At 44.7% G+C, this 18,092-nt stretch overlaps 3 protein-coding genes across 5 annotated transcripts in view; 1 reads left to right on the top strand and 2 right to left on the bottom strand.

Moving 5' to 3' along the window:
* LOC120814177 (uncharacterized) overlaps nucleotides 1-18,092 on the bottom strand; it is a 351,528-nt gene that overhangs the window by 163,438 nt on the left and 169,998 nt on the right.
* On the top strand, nucleotides 4,836-8,236 carry LOC144388293 (metal transporter CNNM3-like). 3 transcript variants are annotated; one of them, XM_078088721.1, is made up of 5 exons: nucleotides 4,836-5,108; nucleotides 5,227-5,323; nucleotides 5,649-5,779; nucleotides 6,194-6,320; nucleotides 6,876-7,026. In XM_078088721.1, the coding sequence occupies exons 1-5, from the start codon at nucleotides 4,965-4,967 to the stop codon at nucleotides 6,923-6,925; spliced, it is 549 nt and encodes a 182-aa protein (XP_077944847.1). In that variant the 5' UTR covers nucleotides 4,836-4,964; the 3' UTR covers nucleotides 6,926-7,026. The 3 variants fall into 3 exon arrangements, with proteins under 3 accessions (XP_077944847.1, XP_077944845.1, XP_077944846.1); XM_078088720.1 differs by lacking the exon at nucleotides 6,876-7,026 and adding an exon at nucleotides 7,987-8,236 and having other exon boundaries at nucleotides 4,839-5,108; XM_078088719.1 differs by lacking the exon at nucleotides 6,876-7,026 and having other exon boundaries at nucleotides 4,837-5,108; nucleotides 6,194-6,487.
* On the bottom strand, nucleotides 9,534-11,386 carry LOC144388289 (neoverrucotoxin subunit alpha-like). The gene is made up of 2 exons (XM_078088708.1): nucleotides 11,124-11,386; nucleotides 9,534-10,981 (listed from the first exon to the last, which is right to left on the bottom strand). The coding sequence occupies exons 1-2, from the start codon at nucleotides 11,245-11,247 to the stop codon at nucleotides 10,395-10,397; spliced, it is 711 nt and encodes a 236-aa protein (XP_077944834.1). The 5' UTR covers nucleotides 11,248-11,386; the 3' UTR covers nucleotides 9,534-10,394.

Here is an 18,092-nt window from a genome sequence, read left to right as displayed (position 1 = left end):
GACGGCAATAGATGGGACGAGGTTGGGAGGCTGATGTCTTTCTCCTGGGTGATGGAGTCGGGGAATTGCAGCGGCTTTTTGGGAATTTGGCCCTTTTTCGTTGATGAGGAAAGTGAACCGGCGTTGACGGTTTGTCGGGTGAACTGTGGTTGTTGTCACTTCTTCTTCTTCTTTTTTCTCCCTGAGGCAGCTGAAGAAATTCAACCTGCCAAAGACGATGATGGTCCACTTCTACACGGCCATCATGGAGTCCATCCTCTGCTCCTCCATCACCGTCTGGTACGCTGCAGCCACAGCCAAGGACAAGGGCAGGCTGCAGCGCGTCCTCCGCTCTGCAGAGAGGCTGATCGGCTGCAATCTGCCGTCCCTGCAGGACTTGTTCGCTTCCAGGTCTCTGAAGCGAGCTAAAAAGATGGTAGCAGACCCCTCCCACCCCGACAAAACCTGTTTGTGCCCCTTCCATCTGGCAGGAGGCTGAGGTCCATCAGGACTAAGACCTCCCGCCACACCAACAGTTTCTTCCCGTCGGCAGTCGGGCTCATCAACAGAGCCGGTCCCCCACTGACTGACTATAACGTTCCACTTGTCACTCCCCCTCACACTGCACACGTCACTTTTTACTCGTCACTTTTGTCACTTGCTGTTGCACTTTAGTTTTTGATATTTTTTAACTTTAGCTTTTATTTTAAACTAACCCATAACCTTACTCTACTAATAGCCATCGCATTATATTTTATTTTATTCCCCGTGCACTGTTGGCGGTGGATGATCAATAATTGGCACCCACCATGATGCCGTCAACGTGTCAGGATACACCACTGTCCTCCCTTATAATGTGGAAACAAGCCGAGGCTCCAGAGAAACAAGCCCTGATCACCTTCCTCCCTGCTTCCACTTCTGCCTGTATTGATGGTCTGAAAATAAGGTTCGTTGTAAGTGGACAGAAGGTCTGTGACCTCTTGAACTGAGACATGGTGTTCCTGAGAATAAATGTCATGTACAATGATTTCACAACGGTGTCGAGTAACATCCTTCTTACATGTGGTCCTTGGAGGCGGATCTCAAGATCTTCTTGATCACCTTGACTCACTCAAGGTTTGGACGGTACGGTGGGTAAGGGACTCCTGGTCAAAGGCGCTATTCCGTCGTGGGTAGTTTGAGAGGCCAGGATCTGCTTGAGAGAGGAGAAGTGACGAGATCTTTTATAGCAAACCGGACCCAAGATATATCGTCTTTGTCTCTAGATCTCGGTTTTGCAAATGTTTATCTTTGAAGTTAGTGGTTACTTTCTTGTTCTGACAAGGTTTGAACTCTGATACTGCAAAATATTCATTTTTTATGCGTTTTAGTGCTGAGAACTGGAGACTGAGGGTTGTGTCCCGAGGAGCCTGAATTACAGTAGGAACTAGTGCATATCGTGGCACTGGCAACCCGCCGAGGCACTTCCTGTTGCAGGTTGCGGTGCCGCGGCGAATCATGGCAAGTGCCTCAATTTCACGAGGTAGTTGCCACGATTTCACGAGGCAGTTGCCGCGGCTTCACGACAGCTACCTCGACTTGGCCGCAGTGGCGCCTCGACGGTTGCCGTTTTTACGACAGCTGCCTCGACTTTGTGCCAGACAGTTTCATTTCCCAAATATGTGATATGTTTGTTTTATAATTTTACCAATATGTGACAATACAATACTGCCTTTAAAAGTACTAGTGTTGGTAGTTATTTTAGTAATAAAAGCCAATAAGTGATACAACGGCTTCCCATTTTAGTGCAGCTAAGCGAATATGGACTAAGATCACTTGCCGCCCTGGTTACAATCTCTACTTCGAGAACTAATCAATGCGTATGTGATTATATGAACAAACAATAACACTGGGTGGGTGCCATCAAGACGTGTCTAAAATTGAATGTCGGTATATAATATGAGTTACCAGTATTTTCATTTAAATTAATGTTGACTACAATTGTTGACAAAAGAATTTGCCTGAGCGTGATTGTGTGCATGACTGTTTTTAGATATCCAGTGATCGCACAAAAGCTGCTGGATTAAAGTATTAAGCGATTCTATATTGTCTCATGATCAGGCAACAGACAGTACCTTCATGATGGATGTTACGTAAAAGGAAAAATGACATTCTTTAAATGATATTTATTTCCTTTTGACTATATCTGTTGTGCTTGTGAAGAAGCGACCACCCAAACGCAAGGGAACGTAAAGTGTTTTAATGAACACAAACACACAAACAGAAGAATACGGGCGTTTGGCCGGCAACGGTGACGCCCAGTGAGCAGAGAACGAGGTCCAGGCCGAGGGAGACGCACCAGACAGCAGGCAGCTCACGTCAAACAGGAGGCTGGGTAAAGCAGAGGTTAGCAACGGGACAATAATAGTTCAGCACGAACCGTCAGGACACAACAAGGCAGGCGATACGGGACAGCGAGCTCAGGTACGTCGGGTGCACAGGTAAAGCTCTGCTGGAGAACAAGGGGAAGAGGGAGGCTAGAAATAGTGTCTAATTAGAGGAAGCAGGAAGAGAGGATGATGAGATGAGAGAATGAGAAGCAGCTGGGAATGAATGAGCAGGTGTAATTAAGTGTGTGTGTGTGTGTGTGTGTGTGTGTGTGTGTGTGTGTGTGTGTGTGTGTGTGTGTGTGAAGGGGGGGTGCGAGTGTGTGTAAATTACAAGAAAGGGGTGGAAAGGAAAAAGAGGAAGGTACCCGGTTTATGACAATATCATGCTATAAACAGTTTTTATTGTTTACTAGGGAGACAAACATGTATTTCTTAAGTATTTTATTAAAGAATCACTAGATTCATCTATATGGTGTTTTTTCACGTCCATTGTGTTTACTGTGCATGAATGCAACGCATAAATCAAGTTCTGTTCTTTTGTGAATGCGCTGAATGATTTCTGCAGATAAGTCCGTAAAAAATGAACAGTTTTGTTTTAAGCCTAGTACTCTTGACAAAAATATATAATATTACTAGTGGGTGAAATAAAATAATCTCTGCTTTGTTTTTTAATGCAGAAATAAATGTGCTCAAAATCATCTCTGTAATTGTGTCTTGGTTTTGTACTGCAAAGATTTGAACATTTCTTAACACTGCTTTCTGTCACTTCCTGACGTGTCTTCAGCACTGAGGAAAAGATTAGGCCTTTGAATGAACTGTAATATAACTATATTATGTACCTATACTACTAAAATATATATACACACACATACAAAAAGCTTTCAGCACTTCTCAATAGTTTTAACGTTACAATGCATCAATATTTACAATTTGCATTCATTCGGGGCGCTGCCGGAAAGTGGTTATCGTAACCAAGGCAACGAGTGGTCTTAGCCCATATTAGCTTAGCTGAGCTATTGCATCGCTTATCTGCGTTTTATGACTAAACCAATTACAACCAACAACACTCGTACTCTTAAGGACAGAGTACAGCATAGTACAGGATAGTATTGTCACATTTTGTCAAAATATGAAAAGAAAACTGCAACAGTCGAGGCATCATTGCCGCAAAGTCGAGGCAGCTGTCGTGAAGTTGTGGCCGCTGCCACGACTCGCCACGGCAACTCAACCCGCAGATAACAGTCGTACTCAAACTGTATTATACCGTCACATGTTGCATATATATGAATACTAAAATGAACGGAAACAGCCGCGGCACCGCTCCCTTAAACTCCCGGTACGTCTATCAGCCGAGGCACCGCTCCCTTAAACTCCCGGTACGTCTATCAGCCGAGGCACCGCTCCCTTTGGTCGTGGCAAGACTCCGTTAACTCGAGGTACCTCTCTCGACCGATGAACCGGCCCCTGAATTCGTGGTACCGCTCGAGGTACCTCACTCAGCCGAGGCAACAGGCGAGGCAGTTGCCGTAAACTCGAGGCAGTTGCCACGATTCGCCGCGGCGCCGCAACCTGCAACAGGAAGTGCCTCAGCGAGTTGCCGGTGCCACGATCCGCGCTAGCCCTCTCTCCTGAATTACAGGTGAATCGTAAACCACGGCAGACAAAACACGGGATGAAGGGATTTTTCTTTTTCAATTTCCCCTCTCTGAAATCCTAATTAGTCCTGATAGGAAATGTAATAGAGCTGGAGGAGAAAGATTGCTTTTATTCACTGTGTGTCAACAGGACTGATGGAATGAACAAATGGTACAATTGGATAAAAATTAAGAAAATAGCTCAAATGGAAAATAGTTGGGTTACTATTATACGGCAGAACTTATAAAGTCAAACCATTAAACAAGTTAAAGACAAAACACAGCAGAGTAAATGATAACAATGTTTAAAGAAAATAAATGGTTGCTGTCTGATGTTCTTCCCACTCAGACGGGCGAAATAAACTGGATTGTCATCAGACAGCTGTGGGAATCAGGCAGAATTGTTCAGCATCAGAGACCAAAAGCAAGAGTCTGTGACCTGATGTTTTGGGTCCTGTGTGTACAGATGTGTATGTTTGACTATGGTTCCATTCCTTAGTCAAAAAGAAAAGGTAAACAAAGCAGGGATACCGTTGATAAAAAGATCTTCTACTGAACCTTTTTACATTTCTTTTCATCACAGGAGTAACGTCTTGAGGTGGATCTGGACTGGACTCGCTTCGCCCGGCGGTTCCCTCCCTCGGAACGCCAAGTGCCACCAAACATGCCGAGGATGACGAGGAAGATTCCCTTTTATCTCACGAGTGAACAAATCCTGCATGCAGCTTTTTTGTTATTTCTGCGACTATTCTTTTAGAAGAAGAAGCAGAACTTGCATGTAGCAGTTGATTGATAACTTATTGGACTGAAGCGTCACGCGCTGATGGACTCGGTCACAGTTTCACTCCACACGCGTAATGATTACGTTCCATGTTGCTTATTCTAAGAGTGAAGAAGCCGTTTGTCCCGACATTGTACCTCACGTCGCTGCCCGTGTCTCCTGCCCCCCCCCACAGAGGTGGCTCACTTCAGCCCCGGGCGCATGTCCGAGAAGGTCCTGTTCCACCTGCTGCGTCACCCCAGCGTCAACCAGGAGGTTCCCTTCGACCCGAACAACCGGCTGAGCTCGGCTCACTACCTGTACACGCGCAACCACCCGGTGGACTACTTCATCCTGCTGCTGCAGGTCAGTGAGCCTCTGAGAGCCTCTGAGGCCCGTTGCTCGTCCGTCCCACAGAGCGGCAGGAAGAAGACGTGGAGCGCCGTCACGTGACCTCTGGCTGCTTCCTGTTTGCGGTGCTCAGGGTCGCGTGGAGGTGGAGATCGGGAAGGAGGGGCTGAAGTTCGAGAACGGAGCGTTCACGTACTACGGCGTGTCCGCGCTGACGCTGCCCTCTTCAGGTGAGCAGGAGGACTATTGATCTCCTTCATGGTGACGTCATCGCGACGGCTTCAACGTTGATGACGCGTTGTTGTATTTTATGAATGAATAACGATTCGTCGCGAGACAAGAATCACTCGGTTTGTCCGTTTGATCGTGATGACGCAGCTTTATTCACTCCGTGTTTCCATAACCGAGGTTCAAAAAGGAGGAGAAGAAGAAGCAGGACAGCAGATGTTGTGCTGACTCGTGTGTGTGTGTGTGTGTGTGTGTGTGTGTGTGTGTGTGTGTGTGTGTGTGTGTGTGTGTGTGTGTGTGTGTGTGTGTGTGTGTGTGTGTCTGCAGTGCACCAGTCTCCTGTGTCGACCCAGTGTCTCTCTCCCAGGGATCCCTTCGAGTCCGCCGACGCCACAAGTCCGTCCAGCTATTGTCCCGACTACACCGTCCGAGCCCTCAGCGACCTGCAGCTCATACGGGTGCGTGTGTGTGTGCGTGTGTGTGTGCGTGCGTGTGTGTGTGTTCTCAGCCTTTGAGTTCTCAACTCATTCTCATTGTTCATAGTACTTTTTCGTGGTACTTTTCACTAAAGTACAACAATCTAAATACTAGGGCTGCAACAACGAATTTATAAAATCGCTAAAAGTCGAGTAAAGGAAGCGTGTTGTGCTCTGGCGCCCCCTGTGGACTGAAGCGGTGTTGCCTCTGAGCACCAGGGTCCCTTCAGGAAACGTCTCATTTAACAGGAAAACAGAAACACTTTGTTGCTCCTCATTTGTAGCCGATTCTGATGGTTGAAAAGAGGCGTGTTGTTAAAATGTTGAAGTGGTTTTATATTAGAGTGACATTAATGAACGTGCACTAACCCACTAATCGCTGCACGACGCTGGCAGGTGACTCGTCTCCAGTACCTGAACGCTCTCATGGCGTCGCGGGTCGGTCACAGTCCAGATCCTCCAGAGATTAAGATCCTGCCCAACAGTCAGACCAAGCTGCTCAACGACAGAAACTCACAGCCAGGTACGTTTCTCCACCGTCCTCCTGGAACCAACACCAGCGACAACGTGTCCACCAAACCGCTGTGAATCAGGACGCAGGTCTTTTATTCTACGATTTCCTCTCTTTATAAAGGAAAGCTTAGTGGACTTAAAATATGAAGCGTGCATGTTAGAGAGCTGTCAATCACAGTAAGCTCCGCCCTAAAACATCACCTGCTTCATGGTCTGTTAGAGAGCTGTCAATCACTTTAAGCCCCGCCCTAAAGCATCCCCTGCTTCATGGTCTGTTAGAGAGCTGTCAATCACAGTAAGCCCCGCCCTAAAGCATCACCTGCGTCATGGTCTAATAGAGAGCAAAGAGGAAGGCGTTGTCTCTCCGTATCATAGCAACCAGATGTAAAACCTTCCTGTAAAAAGCGCTTCGTGGACACAGACTCTTTGTGGATGAATCGCACTCGAGCGTCTTTGTGTTGTTTCCTCGCTGCTCGTCTCCTGATGGCTGAACGATAATAATCTTCCTCTTTCTCTCCCCTCTCTGCTTTCGCACCTCCGTGTCTTCTTCTGTGGTCTCGTCCAGAGTTCCCCGTCAACTTTTCCTTCTTTGATACCATTGAGAATTACTGTTAGTATTTATTCATTTAATGTTTGTTTGTCTGCATGAGGTGAAATGCAGCCGTCTGAGGCGTGACAGCAGACACACACACACACACACACACACACTCCGCTGTCCCCCTGTGTGCGTTCCTGTGTGTCCATTTGTGTTTGGTGACGTTTTATTTCCTCTGCTCTTTCCCTGCAATCATCTCCCTTCTCTCCATCAGTTAAAGGTCGTGTCTGATCTGATCCACATGTTTATATCCATGACCTTAAAGGCTGAGACGTGTCCCTCTGGCGTCCACACTGGAGGCTCATGGGCACGAAGGCAGAGACGCGGCCCGAACCTGAGCTGCTAACGGTTCAATCGGCTTGTTTTCAATAGACACAATTTGCTGAAATGCAAATATATAATATATATATGTATTTATATTTGAATCACTAAACAACCTGTTTACGTCCAGTAAAGTGTAGTTCCAAAGCGTAAAGCACCAGACCTCCAAATGAAGTCATAATAGTTGGTTTTAGCTTCTTTTCATGTATCACCAAATATATTTGCAGAAAGTCATACAGAAAAAACCTATTTTCATTCAAACATTAACCTAAAATATATTTCTGAACCTCTTTATGTTGTAAAAGCTTGAAGTCTTTGCTTTAATTTAGTGGTCCGATGTTTCGCTGAGTGCAACTCAATGAAAATTAGAGAATTTCTGAAATCTTTATTTAATATAAAAACAGGTTTACGTTTCAGTCTTTATCAAATAAAGCGATCCTACAGAAAGTAGCCTGGAAGTCATTTTACCTTAAGTGGTCAATTCCTTTGTACGGTGTAATATGACATGTTTCTTCCGTTTAATTTCTCATTAAATGTGTAAATATCCCATTAAAGCAGCGTAGTATATAATTAATAATGAGCCCTTTGTTGTAGCTTCAGTTATTAGAACTTTGAGGTTTTCTTCCTCTCGGCTTCTTCTTCGTCTCTCTGGCGCCGCCCTGTTGCCCCCCCCCCTCGTGTGCTGGTGGTGCTCGCCCCGTGATGCCCCCCCCCCATCTCACTCACCCCCCCTCTCCCTCTGGTTGGTCGGGTTCCACAGGTGGCAGCAGCGCCCAGGTGAGCTCCACAGAAGAGGAGGCTCATGGGTAATGCGGCGCTCACCTGCTGCAGGAGATTCTTTAACCAATGAATCATTGTGGCTGAAACGTCGTTATTGGACCAAACTGGAGCCAGAGATTTTATTTCTTCTTGAAATTCCTTTTATTTGATTTTAATCACAATTATTTTATGCTGTTTTATACACTTTATGTGTAGATGAATGAATATAAATGTATTTTGTTTTAATTCAACATGTTTCTCCAGGTTTTATACTAAACTGTGTGTGTGTGTGTGTGTGTGTGTGTGTGTGTGCGTGCGCGCGTGTGCGTGCGCGTGTGCGTGCGCGTGCGCGTGCGCGTGCGCGTGCGTGTGTGTGTGAACACGCCTCTGAATGAACCCTTTTGTTTGTACATTTATTAACAATGTATAATTTATTATTTTACTGCAACAACACGATAAAATAAGATCAACTCTAAGGTTTAAAGGAGGCTGAAAGAAGAAGGGACCAGTCGTTTTAATTTGCCGATAACCGTCAAATCGTTTACTTCAGTAAAAGTCAAATGACGGCTCACTAAACCGTACTGCTAGTATTTAAAAGTATTAATACATCAGTGACGTGTTTCATTCATATTCATCCTGCATTCATGTTGCACGTTAACTCCTTCATGTCCTTTTATTTAGCTTCATCTTCATCATTCTATTTGTGATAAACTGAAGGATGAAGTGATGTTTTTTCTGGGCAGGAAGATGAAAAACTAATCTGAGAAGAAACTAAAGCGTCACACGAATATAATAAAAGTCAAATATTTACCTCTGAGAGGTTCATTTGTAAATTAACGTCAAATATAAAGTGCTGCAGTGAAGTACCTTGACTTTCCACTGGAGTGCAGTACTTGTACTTGTACACCAGATGTACTCTGTATTCTGTTTCTTTCAGCGCAGCAGGACAAGTTTTAAAATGAGCTTCAGCGCCGTCGTCATGGTTACGCTCTTTGTCCCCCAGAGACTCGTCCTGGAGTATAGAGTGGATTTTATTTTATTACCCTTTTCCTTTCTTTGTTGCAATGAGTTCATTTGGTTTCAGGAGACTGAATGTATATAATATAATAATAAAAAGATAATCCCGACTGCTGATGGAGAGAAATGTTTGTTAATATCTGACCGTTTACAGCAGAATGAGGACGTACTTTATTGTGATCATTTCTTTCAGGTACAATAACGACGTTATTAAGAGATTTAAAGTTAAAATCGTTCCTCTTTCTGTTTGATCTGATTTTTTGGGACCGTTGCTGCTGTCTGTGTTTTATTTTGGCGGTGCATTGAGAGACTCCATCACATTTAACACTTTCAATACTCAAGTTTCTTAGTAATAAACTCCAGCCTGTTATAAAATACGTGCTTGTTGTTTGTGTGTTGTTGTTGCCACGGTGACGCGGCCCAAAACACCACAAGGCGACTTCAGTAGGATATTTACTGCAGGATGAAACCTTCAAGTTGCACCTGAAGCACCGAGCTCAGTAGTTTGTGTTGTTTGGAGACGACTCTGCGTTAACGTTCATACGGTTAATAAACCAAGTTATTTATTACTTATTTGTTTGTTTATTACAAACTTTTCACTTCCTTTGTCAACCAGCTGTAACACAGATGTTTTCTCTGCTAGTGACAAAACAAGTAAATACATATAAATAATATGTAAATAGTACAGCATGTTTAAGAAGGATCATAGTATTTCATGTCAAAATAAACAATACAGCATGTTTATATTATGACGTGTTTAAAAATGTACAGTTGTTTCCAATAAAAGTCATTTATTAACATTAGAAACATACAATTATATTGCTGTTAAGCCAAAGTAATACATGGACTAAATGTTGTACTATTATAGTGAATAAAAACACAAGTACTGATATTATCTGTCAGGATATTAAACATTTTCTTCAGAAGTTTGAATCATTAAAAAAACCTGATTATGTGAAATTATTTCTTAGTTCACTGAACAGATTCTGAAAGATTAAGTTAAAATTGTCTTAAAAAAGAATTCGACATTTTAAGTGTTTCCCCTTGTTGTTATTAGCGTGAGTGGAAATGAAACACACACATAAGGACACATTTATCTCACATGGGGGCAGACGAGCATTTTATAAAACGTCTTCTTGAGGATATAAAGATGAAGATTAAAGCCTAATTAGGAGCCGATATCTAAACGATGATCTATTGATTCAAGGAGCACAGCAGCATTAAGCTGAGCTCCTTCACACGTCCACCTGAGTCCCAGAGAGCTGTGGACCCCCCAGAGTCCAGACCAGCTCAGGTACCCCTCACCTGCTCCACCTGCAGCTACACCCACATGAACCACCATCAGCTGTGTGACAGAGAGGAAGGTTCTCCACCAGGAGGAGACTCTCCCTCCTACAGAGAACACAGAGACACTGAGGAACCAGAACCGTAGTTAAACAAGGACCGGAACCTCAACCAGAACCCAAACCCAAACCCAGGATAAAGAGGTTCAGTGAATGTGGTGCTGAAGGTGTGGAGGTGGATCAGTGTGTCAGAGGAGACTCTGTAGAAGGACAGAGAGCCAGCAGGACAGTCCACATACACTGCTACTCTACCAGAGGAGGAGGAGGAGGAGGAGGAGGAGGAGAAGGAGGAGGTGATGTGTGTTACTGTCTTATTGTGACGGACATGGTAACCTTCATCAGAGCAGCTCAGACTCCAGGACTGATCATTCCATCCAAACCAACAGTCTTCACTGTCTCCTTTCCTCTTGATTCCTCTGTAACTCACTGATACATAAACGTTTCCTCTCCACTCGACCTCCCAGTAACAGCGACCAGTCAGACCAGTTCTACACAGCAGCTGAGGCCAGAAGTCAAATCTGTCTGGATGATCAGGATATGACTGATCCTCCTCCACACGTGTCACCTTCCTGTTGTTGTCAGACAGTTTGAGTTGTGTGTTTACTGTGTTTGTGTCGATTGTGAGTTCACAGGAATCTGATGAGAGAACAAGACACAATACAGCTGCAGTTATTAATCATGTGTTCATCTACTGACACTGATGATGACATCACAGAGGTGAATGAGTGATGTCACAGTGTGAAGATGGTTGAATCTTCATGAATCAAAGCACACTTACACCTCCACGGACCTGGTGTCAACCATCGGACTCCATCAGGCTCCACCCTGAAAGGAGGAGGGGGGTCAGAGCAGCATGGAGACATGGACATTACATCACTCTCACACACAGCTTTGTCCTTCATGTCCACATGGAGCACCTCTTCTTCTTCTACCACTACTTACAGACGACCACAGACTGTCAGTCAGGCGTCACACAGCGACGAGGTGCTGGAATATATTCATGGAATAAAGTAGATAAATGTGGAATAAATAATAAACGGACCTGTCGCTGTACTTTCACCAGATGGGAATTAAAATGTGAGAAATGACGTCGTGCTGCAGATGAAGCTTCATGGGACGTGTGCAAAGGAACATTAAACCGTTTAATAAGCAAATATTCACTAAATATAGAAATAAAGACCATTCAGTATTTACAATGTTTCACAATGAACAAACAACACAAACAAAGAGAAGAAACGCACGCGTTAGTTTATTGGATTCACTGTTTGGTTTTTCACTCATTCACTTCCGTCCCGTTCTGCACTTTTACTGTGATATTACAGAACGTCCTCATGTAAATACACTCAAGCATCTGCAAACGGGTCGGCGTGTGGATTCAAGCCAAAGGTGTGATCATTGAATGTACTGTAGTATTCAGTCAGGTCACAGGCTGCTGATCATAATAGTACTATTATAATATAGTACTTTGTGTTCTCAGCGTGTCGAGGTGCAGAGTTACTAACGATTGTCACGTCATCAGCTGTTGTGTCAACACGCCTCATATGGTTTACAGGAGTAATCACATGATGTAGAGACAATGTCTTCATTAGAGTCAAAGGGACACAAGGACTGTTCATTGATGTTCACCCTCCAACACTGATGGACATTCAAGTAAAGGTAAGAAATACAACTTTAATATCACTTGTGATCATTTCAGCATTGATACAGTTTGATATCAGCTTTGTCTTCATTTGGATTTGATCTCGATTCCAATTTAAAGAGCCGCTCTGATTTTAATGTGACCTTCTGAAAAGGTTGAATAGATTTGATCTCCAGTGGTGGAACTAGATTGTATTTAAATGTCAGATAAGTGGGTTATTATTGCTTCAGGCTTTGAGTTAAGGTCCATCGTCACTACTAGTTAAAGTTTGAATGGTATTCAACGTTTAAACATAAGATTGATTATTGATTATCATTGTGACTTTAGACTTTTACTTTCTTAACTTGAACTTCATTTTGCTTTTATGGATTTTCATTAGACGTTTATTTTAGTTTCCTCTTCTCTCTCCTGCGGCAGCGTTTACACCCTAAAAGTTTCATCTCAGCTTTGTGATTCTAACATTGAGTTGGATTGATTTTTAATTTGCTGAAAGCCGTAACTAGTTTGAGATGATCTGCGGTTTAGTTTGATTTGTACTGACGGCGTTCTGATCCGTGTTGTAGTTGTTATGTGACTCAGTGGTTTGATGGACTGGTTCCCTTTCAGGTCCACTGCTTTACTTTCCATTGCTGAGTTCACTTTGTTGTTTGGTGTTTTGCAGGTTTCATTAGTTTGACTTTACATCATTAGTCGTCTCCTCACAGTCAGTGACAGAGTAGCTCCTAAAGGACAGGAGGACATCTCAGGGGGGTTTAGATGCACCAGGTTGCATCATGGTCGTGTTTACGACTCAGGACCTGCTGAGTAGCACCAGAGAGAAGATGGAGGAGCAGACGGAGGCCCAAGGAAGAGAAGCAGTGGACGGACTTGAGAGCACGATGAGGAAACAGCTGAAGACACTTGTGAACATCAAGATGTCTGCAGCAGTAAACAAAGGACAGAGACAGGAGACAGACAAGGCCCGATACCCCGTCCCCCAAAGGCCCCAGATCCAGCAGGTAGGAACCGTTCAGTGGGACATCAGCACCCAGCAGCAGAGGACGAGGGACAACCGAGGGAGGACAGGTGGACCTTATATATGTGGACAGGAGGAACATTGGTGCAGAGAGAGTCCCAGGAGACACGCGACTAAACGCTCCTCCACGGCTGGAGGCTCCACCCACCTCCACCCGCCTCCACCTCACCTCCACCCACCTCCACCTCACCTCCACCTCACGTCCCTCCATCTCACCTCCACCACCTCCACCTCACCTCCACCCCCCTCACGCAACCCCCACAGCAGACGAGGCCCAAACAGCAACTGGTGCCACGTGGCCCCCCACTGGCTCCCAGCAGCTCAGATAAGCAGCCCCAGTCTCCCCAGTTTACGACTCACGTTGCAGAAGAAGAAGAGAGAATAAAGATTATAAACCGCTGAGATTTAAAAACAGAGATTGATTCACTAAAAGAGGGAAAGTGTCATTAAAAGGTTGTGAAGGATTTAAATGAGGAATGAAGGTGATGAGAAATGAGGACAGTCGTTGTACATAGTGTCAGTTTTTGTATTAATGTTGTCGTGTTTTAGTCTCTAAGTTCTAACCTGAGTGTAAAGTGCACGATACACTTGATACACAATCTGGATGATGGATCAAATGTCTGATCAGAGGAACATTGATAGCAGTAGTACATGAAATATGGACACTTTGTCACAGACGCTTCAACGCGTCCACACTTACATTTCAATACGCTGAACATGAGAGAAAAAGTCTGTCAGACAATCGCAGAGCGACGGAATGTGGAAGCATTTAAAAATATCTACTTGCAGGAAAGTTGTAGACTGTTTGAGTTGCTTTTAATGATTGTTTGATGTGTGAAGACGTTGAAGAACAGAAGTTGAGGGTGTTGAATGAGTCCAATCATTAGCAAGGTACTAAACTAAGCAGCATGAGACACATTCACAGGGGACATCTGGACAGACAGGAAGAGGAGTTCATCCTTTCATAGAATTATGCTTATTCAGATAACTAAAAGCATTTATCAGAATAGGAAGAATTGGTTTCTGAAGGCTAGAAGTTCTTGTATCTGCTGTTTCTATTTCAAGTAAAGCTACACAACAACACAGAGAGATTGTGTCCGTTTGTGAAGGTAAACTATGAAGGACACGGTCTCATCCATTGACCCTGTGATTGGTCCGCTAAACTACGTCCTTTACGGAGTCTCACATCTCCGTTTTCACAGCACAATACGGCCGTTCTTAAAAGGAAGAATGTTTACGAGAGAACGGATCAGATTGAAGAGCTTTTGTGGGAAGAAATGCGTAAATTTGAGCACTTGTACAAGCCGTCATTGGCGGACTATGAGGACGCCGGACGGCCTCTGACTCATGGAGGGAGATCTCCACAAACGAGGGGAACAAAGTTGTGGAGGAAAATACGGGACAAATGTGTCCGTGATGAAAAGCAGCAGTGTGGATGCACGGGGCAATAATGTCTATGATAAATAAATAAAGCAACCAGCGACTTCCACACACAAAGACGTGACTCTCTAGGTCGTCTTCAACAAAACATGTGACTCCACCTGTTGTTCTGGAGGTGAATCGCTCTGCAACACACGCAGGACTTTACAACCAGGAAGTGAAACCATTGGTCGGCACGACGACGCCTTTATTCAGGCTTATTACACCGATAGAGTGGTGGAATGACGCGGATCAGCCAATCTGAACTCGACTTATGAATAAAAGAGGTAGAAACTTTACACGTGTACTGTCCCTGCTCTGGGTTAACACGTAGATATGGTTCTAGCCTCGTATTTCAATGTTTTAAGGGATTTATATGGTTGTTTATGACATTTTTGAAGGCAAATCTGGTTGGAGGTCCAAAGGGTCCGACTGTGACACTGCTGTTCACATCCCGTCTCCTAGCAACAGTCAACACTGGTTTCCATCACCTGTAGTCTGGAGGTGAAGGTGTTACAGCTCAGGTGGGTCTGCAGCCACAGAGCACTGTGGTCCAGTCCTAAACAAACCTCTTTGGGCTCTGACACACCAGGTCCACCATCAGCTGTTGGTTCTTCACTGAGCGTCTGTGGCCGACTGTCACCTGTAGCTTCAACAAGTCCACTCTCATCATCCAGGGAACTGGCTCTCAGTGCAAAGCACCAAAAGCAGGTGAAGCTGAACTCCTTTAAAACACCAAACGTTCCTCCTGTGATGATCCATCAAGACGCTTTGAACAGATTGTTTCTGACTGTTTGTCTCTTAATGATAATGTCTGGACTAAAGGACAAACACACACTGGAGGCAGATGACCAGCATCTAAACATCCAAGTGTTGTTTGTTAAGAGCCCACAAACCTGCAGCGTGACGACGTTGACTCATATCAACCCACCATGATGCCGTCAACGTGTCAGGAGACACTGTCCTCTCTTACAACAACAAGACAAGACTCCAAAGAAACAAGCCTTTCATCACCTTCCTCCCTGTTCAGGCTCATCCTGGCTACTGTTCCTCACTACTTCTGTCTTTGTTGATGGTCTCATGTGGGACACAAACAGTAGATGAGTCTCTGGTAGTTTGAGGTCAGCTTGGTGTGTCAGGGTCTTATTAACCAGGCTGACAGTGGGACAGAGAAAAGGTTTCCAGCTCCTCTACAGACTGATGGTCTGTGGCTGCAGCCTCTTCATACCTGAGAGTCTCCAGTCTCCACTGAGGATCCTCCAGTCCAGCAGACAGCAGCTTCACTCCTGAGTCTCCTGGATGATTGTAGCTCAGGTCCAGCTCTCTCAGATGGGAGGGGTTGGAGCTCAGAGCTGAGGCCAGAGAAGAACAGCCTTCCTCTGTGATCAGACAGCCTGACAGCCTGCAGACACACAACACAACACACATGTCACATGATCTGAGGGAGCTGTGAGGACTAGAAGGTCACTGCAGGACTGAGATACTATCAGGTACAGAGGGGTCACATTAACATGGTGTGATGTCACGAGAGGCTGGGTCCTGGACGGCTGGGTCCTGGCCTTCATAAGGGTTAGAGACAGACAGCCAGTGGGGTTCGAGAGAGACCAGACCGCCGTAGGAGGATATTGTGGAGGAAGACTGTATATTCTTTTAGGGCGACTGTGGGTGAGTGGGGAGCACGGTCGTCCTCCAATCAGAGGATTGTCGGTTCGATCCCAGGCCCGGCTAACCTGCATGTCGTTGTGTCCTTGGGCAAGACACTTAACCCAACATTGCTCCTGTAGCTGCGACTACAGTGTGTGAATGATAGTTACTGATGGCAGGTGTCACTGTGTATGGTTCTCCTGTCATCAGTGTATGAATGGGTGTGAATGGGTGAATGATGTCATGTAGTGTTAAAGCGCTTTGAGTGGTCAGAAGACTAGAAAAGCGCTATACAAGTACAGTCCATTTACCATTTATTCTTGTGAGTTGGATTTATGATTCCCCTTCGAAGACGAGACATATTTTAAGATTGACCGGAGCCTCAGTTACCCTTTTTGGACTACTGTTTTTGTTGATTCCAGAGAACGTGAATAAAACCTTCTGTTTATATTTGAAACTGGTGTCCTCTCACTGCTTGAACTACCCGGTGAGAGCGGAGGCGCCTCTCATGACATCACAATGGTTACTGACTGGTTTTCAGTCACAACTAAACACCCACTAATGTACATCAACAATCTGATAATATTACTGACAACTATGATTAATCTCAAATATTTCAATTTGTAACATTATATTGGAAATCAACACTATCACATGTTTATGAAAATATTTGGAAATGACATATTTGATTTGAATCATTCAAGCAGAAAGTATCTTAAGAAGGTCAGAAAAATATCAGGGATATAAATAAACCAGGTGAACATTGATTGAATCCTGACCTGAGGGTCTCCAGGTCACAGCGTGGACTCTTCAGTCCAACACACAGCAGCTTCACTCCTGAATCCCGCAGGTCGTTGTTACTCAGGTCCATCTCTCTCAGATGGGAGGGGTTGGAGCTCAGAGCGGAAGCCAGAGAAGAACAGCCTTCCTCTGTGATCAGACAGACTGACAGACTGCAAACACACAAAACAACACATGTCACATGATCTGAGGGAGCTGTGAGGACTAGAAGGTCACTGCAGGACTGAGATACTGTCGGCTACTGAGGGGGTCACATTAACATGGTTACTGACTGGTTTCCAGTCACAACTAAACACCCACTAATGTTCATCAACAATCTGACAATAATACTGAGAACATAAATATATACATAAAATAAATGTTTGTTGTAAATAAGGCAAGCAGAAAGAATCTTACGAAAGTCAGGAATTTAACTAAATAAAAGACACCGTGTTGAATCCTGACCTGAGGGTCTCCAGGTCACAGCGTGGATTCTCCAGTTCAACACACAGCAGCTTCAGTCCTGAATCATGCAGGTCGTTGTTACTCAGGTCCAGCTCTCTCAGATGGGAGGGGTTGGAGCTCAGAGCTGAAGCCAGAGGAGAACAGCCTTCCTCTGTGATCAGACAGCCTGACAGCCTGCAGACACACAAAACAACACACATGTCACATGATCTGAGGGAGCTGTGAGGACTAGAAGGTCACTGCAGGACTAAGATACTGTCGGCTACTGAGGGGTCACATTAAAATGGTTACTGACTGGTTTCCAGTCACAACTAAACACCCACTAATGTTCATCAACAATCTGACAATAATACTGAGAACATAAATATATACATAAAATAAATGTTTGTTGTAAATAAGGCAAGCAGAAAGAATCTTATGAAAGTCAGGAATTTAACTACATAAAAGACACCGTGTTGAATCCTGACCTGAGGGTCTCCAGGTCACAGTGTGGATTCTCCAGTCCAACACACAGAAGCTTCACTCCTGAATCCTGCAGGTGGTTGTTACTCAGGTCCAGCTCTCTCAGATGGGAGGGGTTGGAGCTCAGAGCTGAAGCCAGAGGAGAACAGCCTTCCTCTGTGATCAGACAGGCTGACAGCCTGCAGACACACAAAACAACACACATGTCACATGATCTGAGGGAGCTGTGAGGACTAGAAGGTCACTGCAGGACTGAGATACTGTCGGCTACTGAGGGGGTCACATTAAAATGGTTACTGACTGGTTTCCAGTCACAACTAAAC

The sequence above is a fragment of the Gasterosteus aculeatus genome, chromosome 14, assembly GCF_964276395.1.
Source record: "Gasterosteus aculeatus chromosome 14, fGasAcu3.hap1.1, whole genome shotgun sequence".
Lineage (NCBI taxonomy): Eukaryota > Metazoa > Chordata > Actinopteri > Perciformes > Gasterosteidae > Gasterosteus > Gasterosteus aculeatus.
The sequence above is the reverse complement of the archived record's forward strand: the minus strand, read 5'-3'. Positions and strand labels throughout refer to the sequence as shown.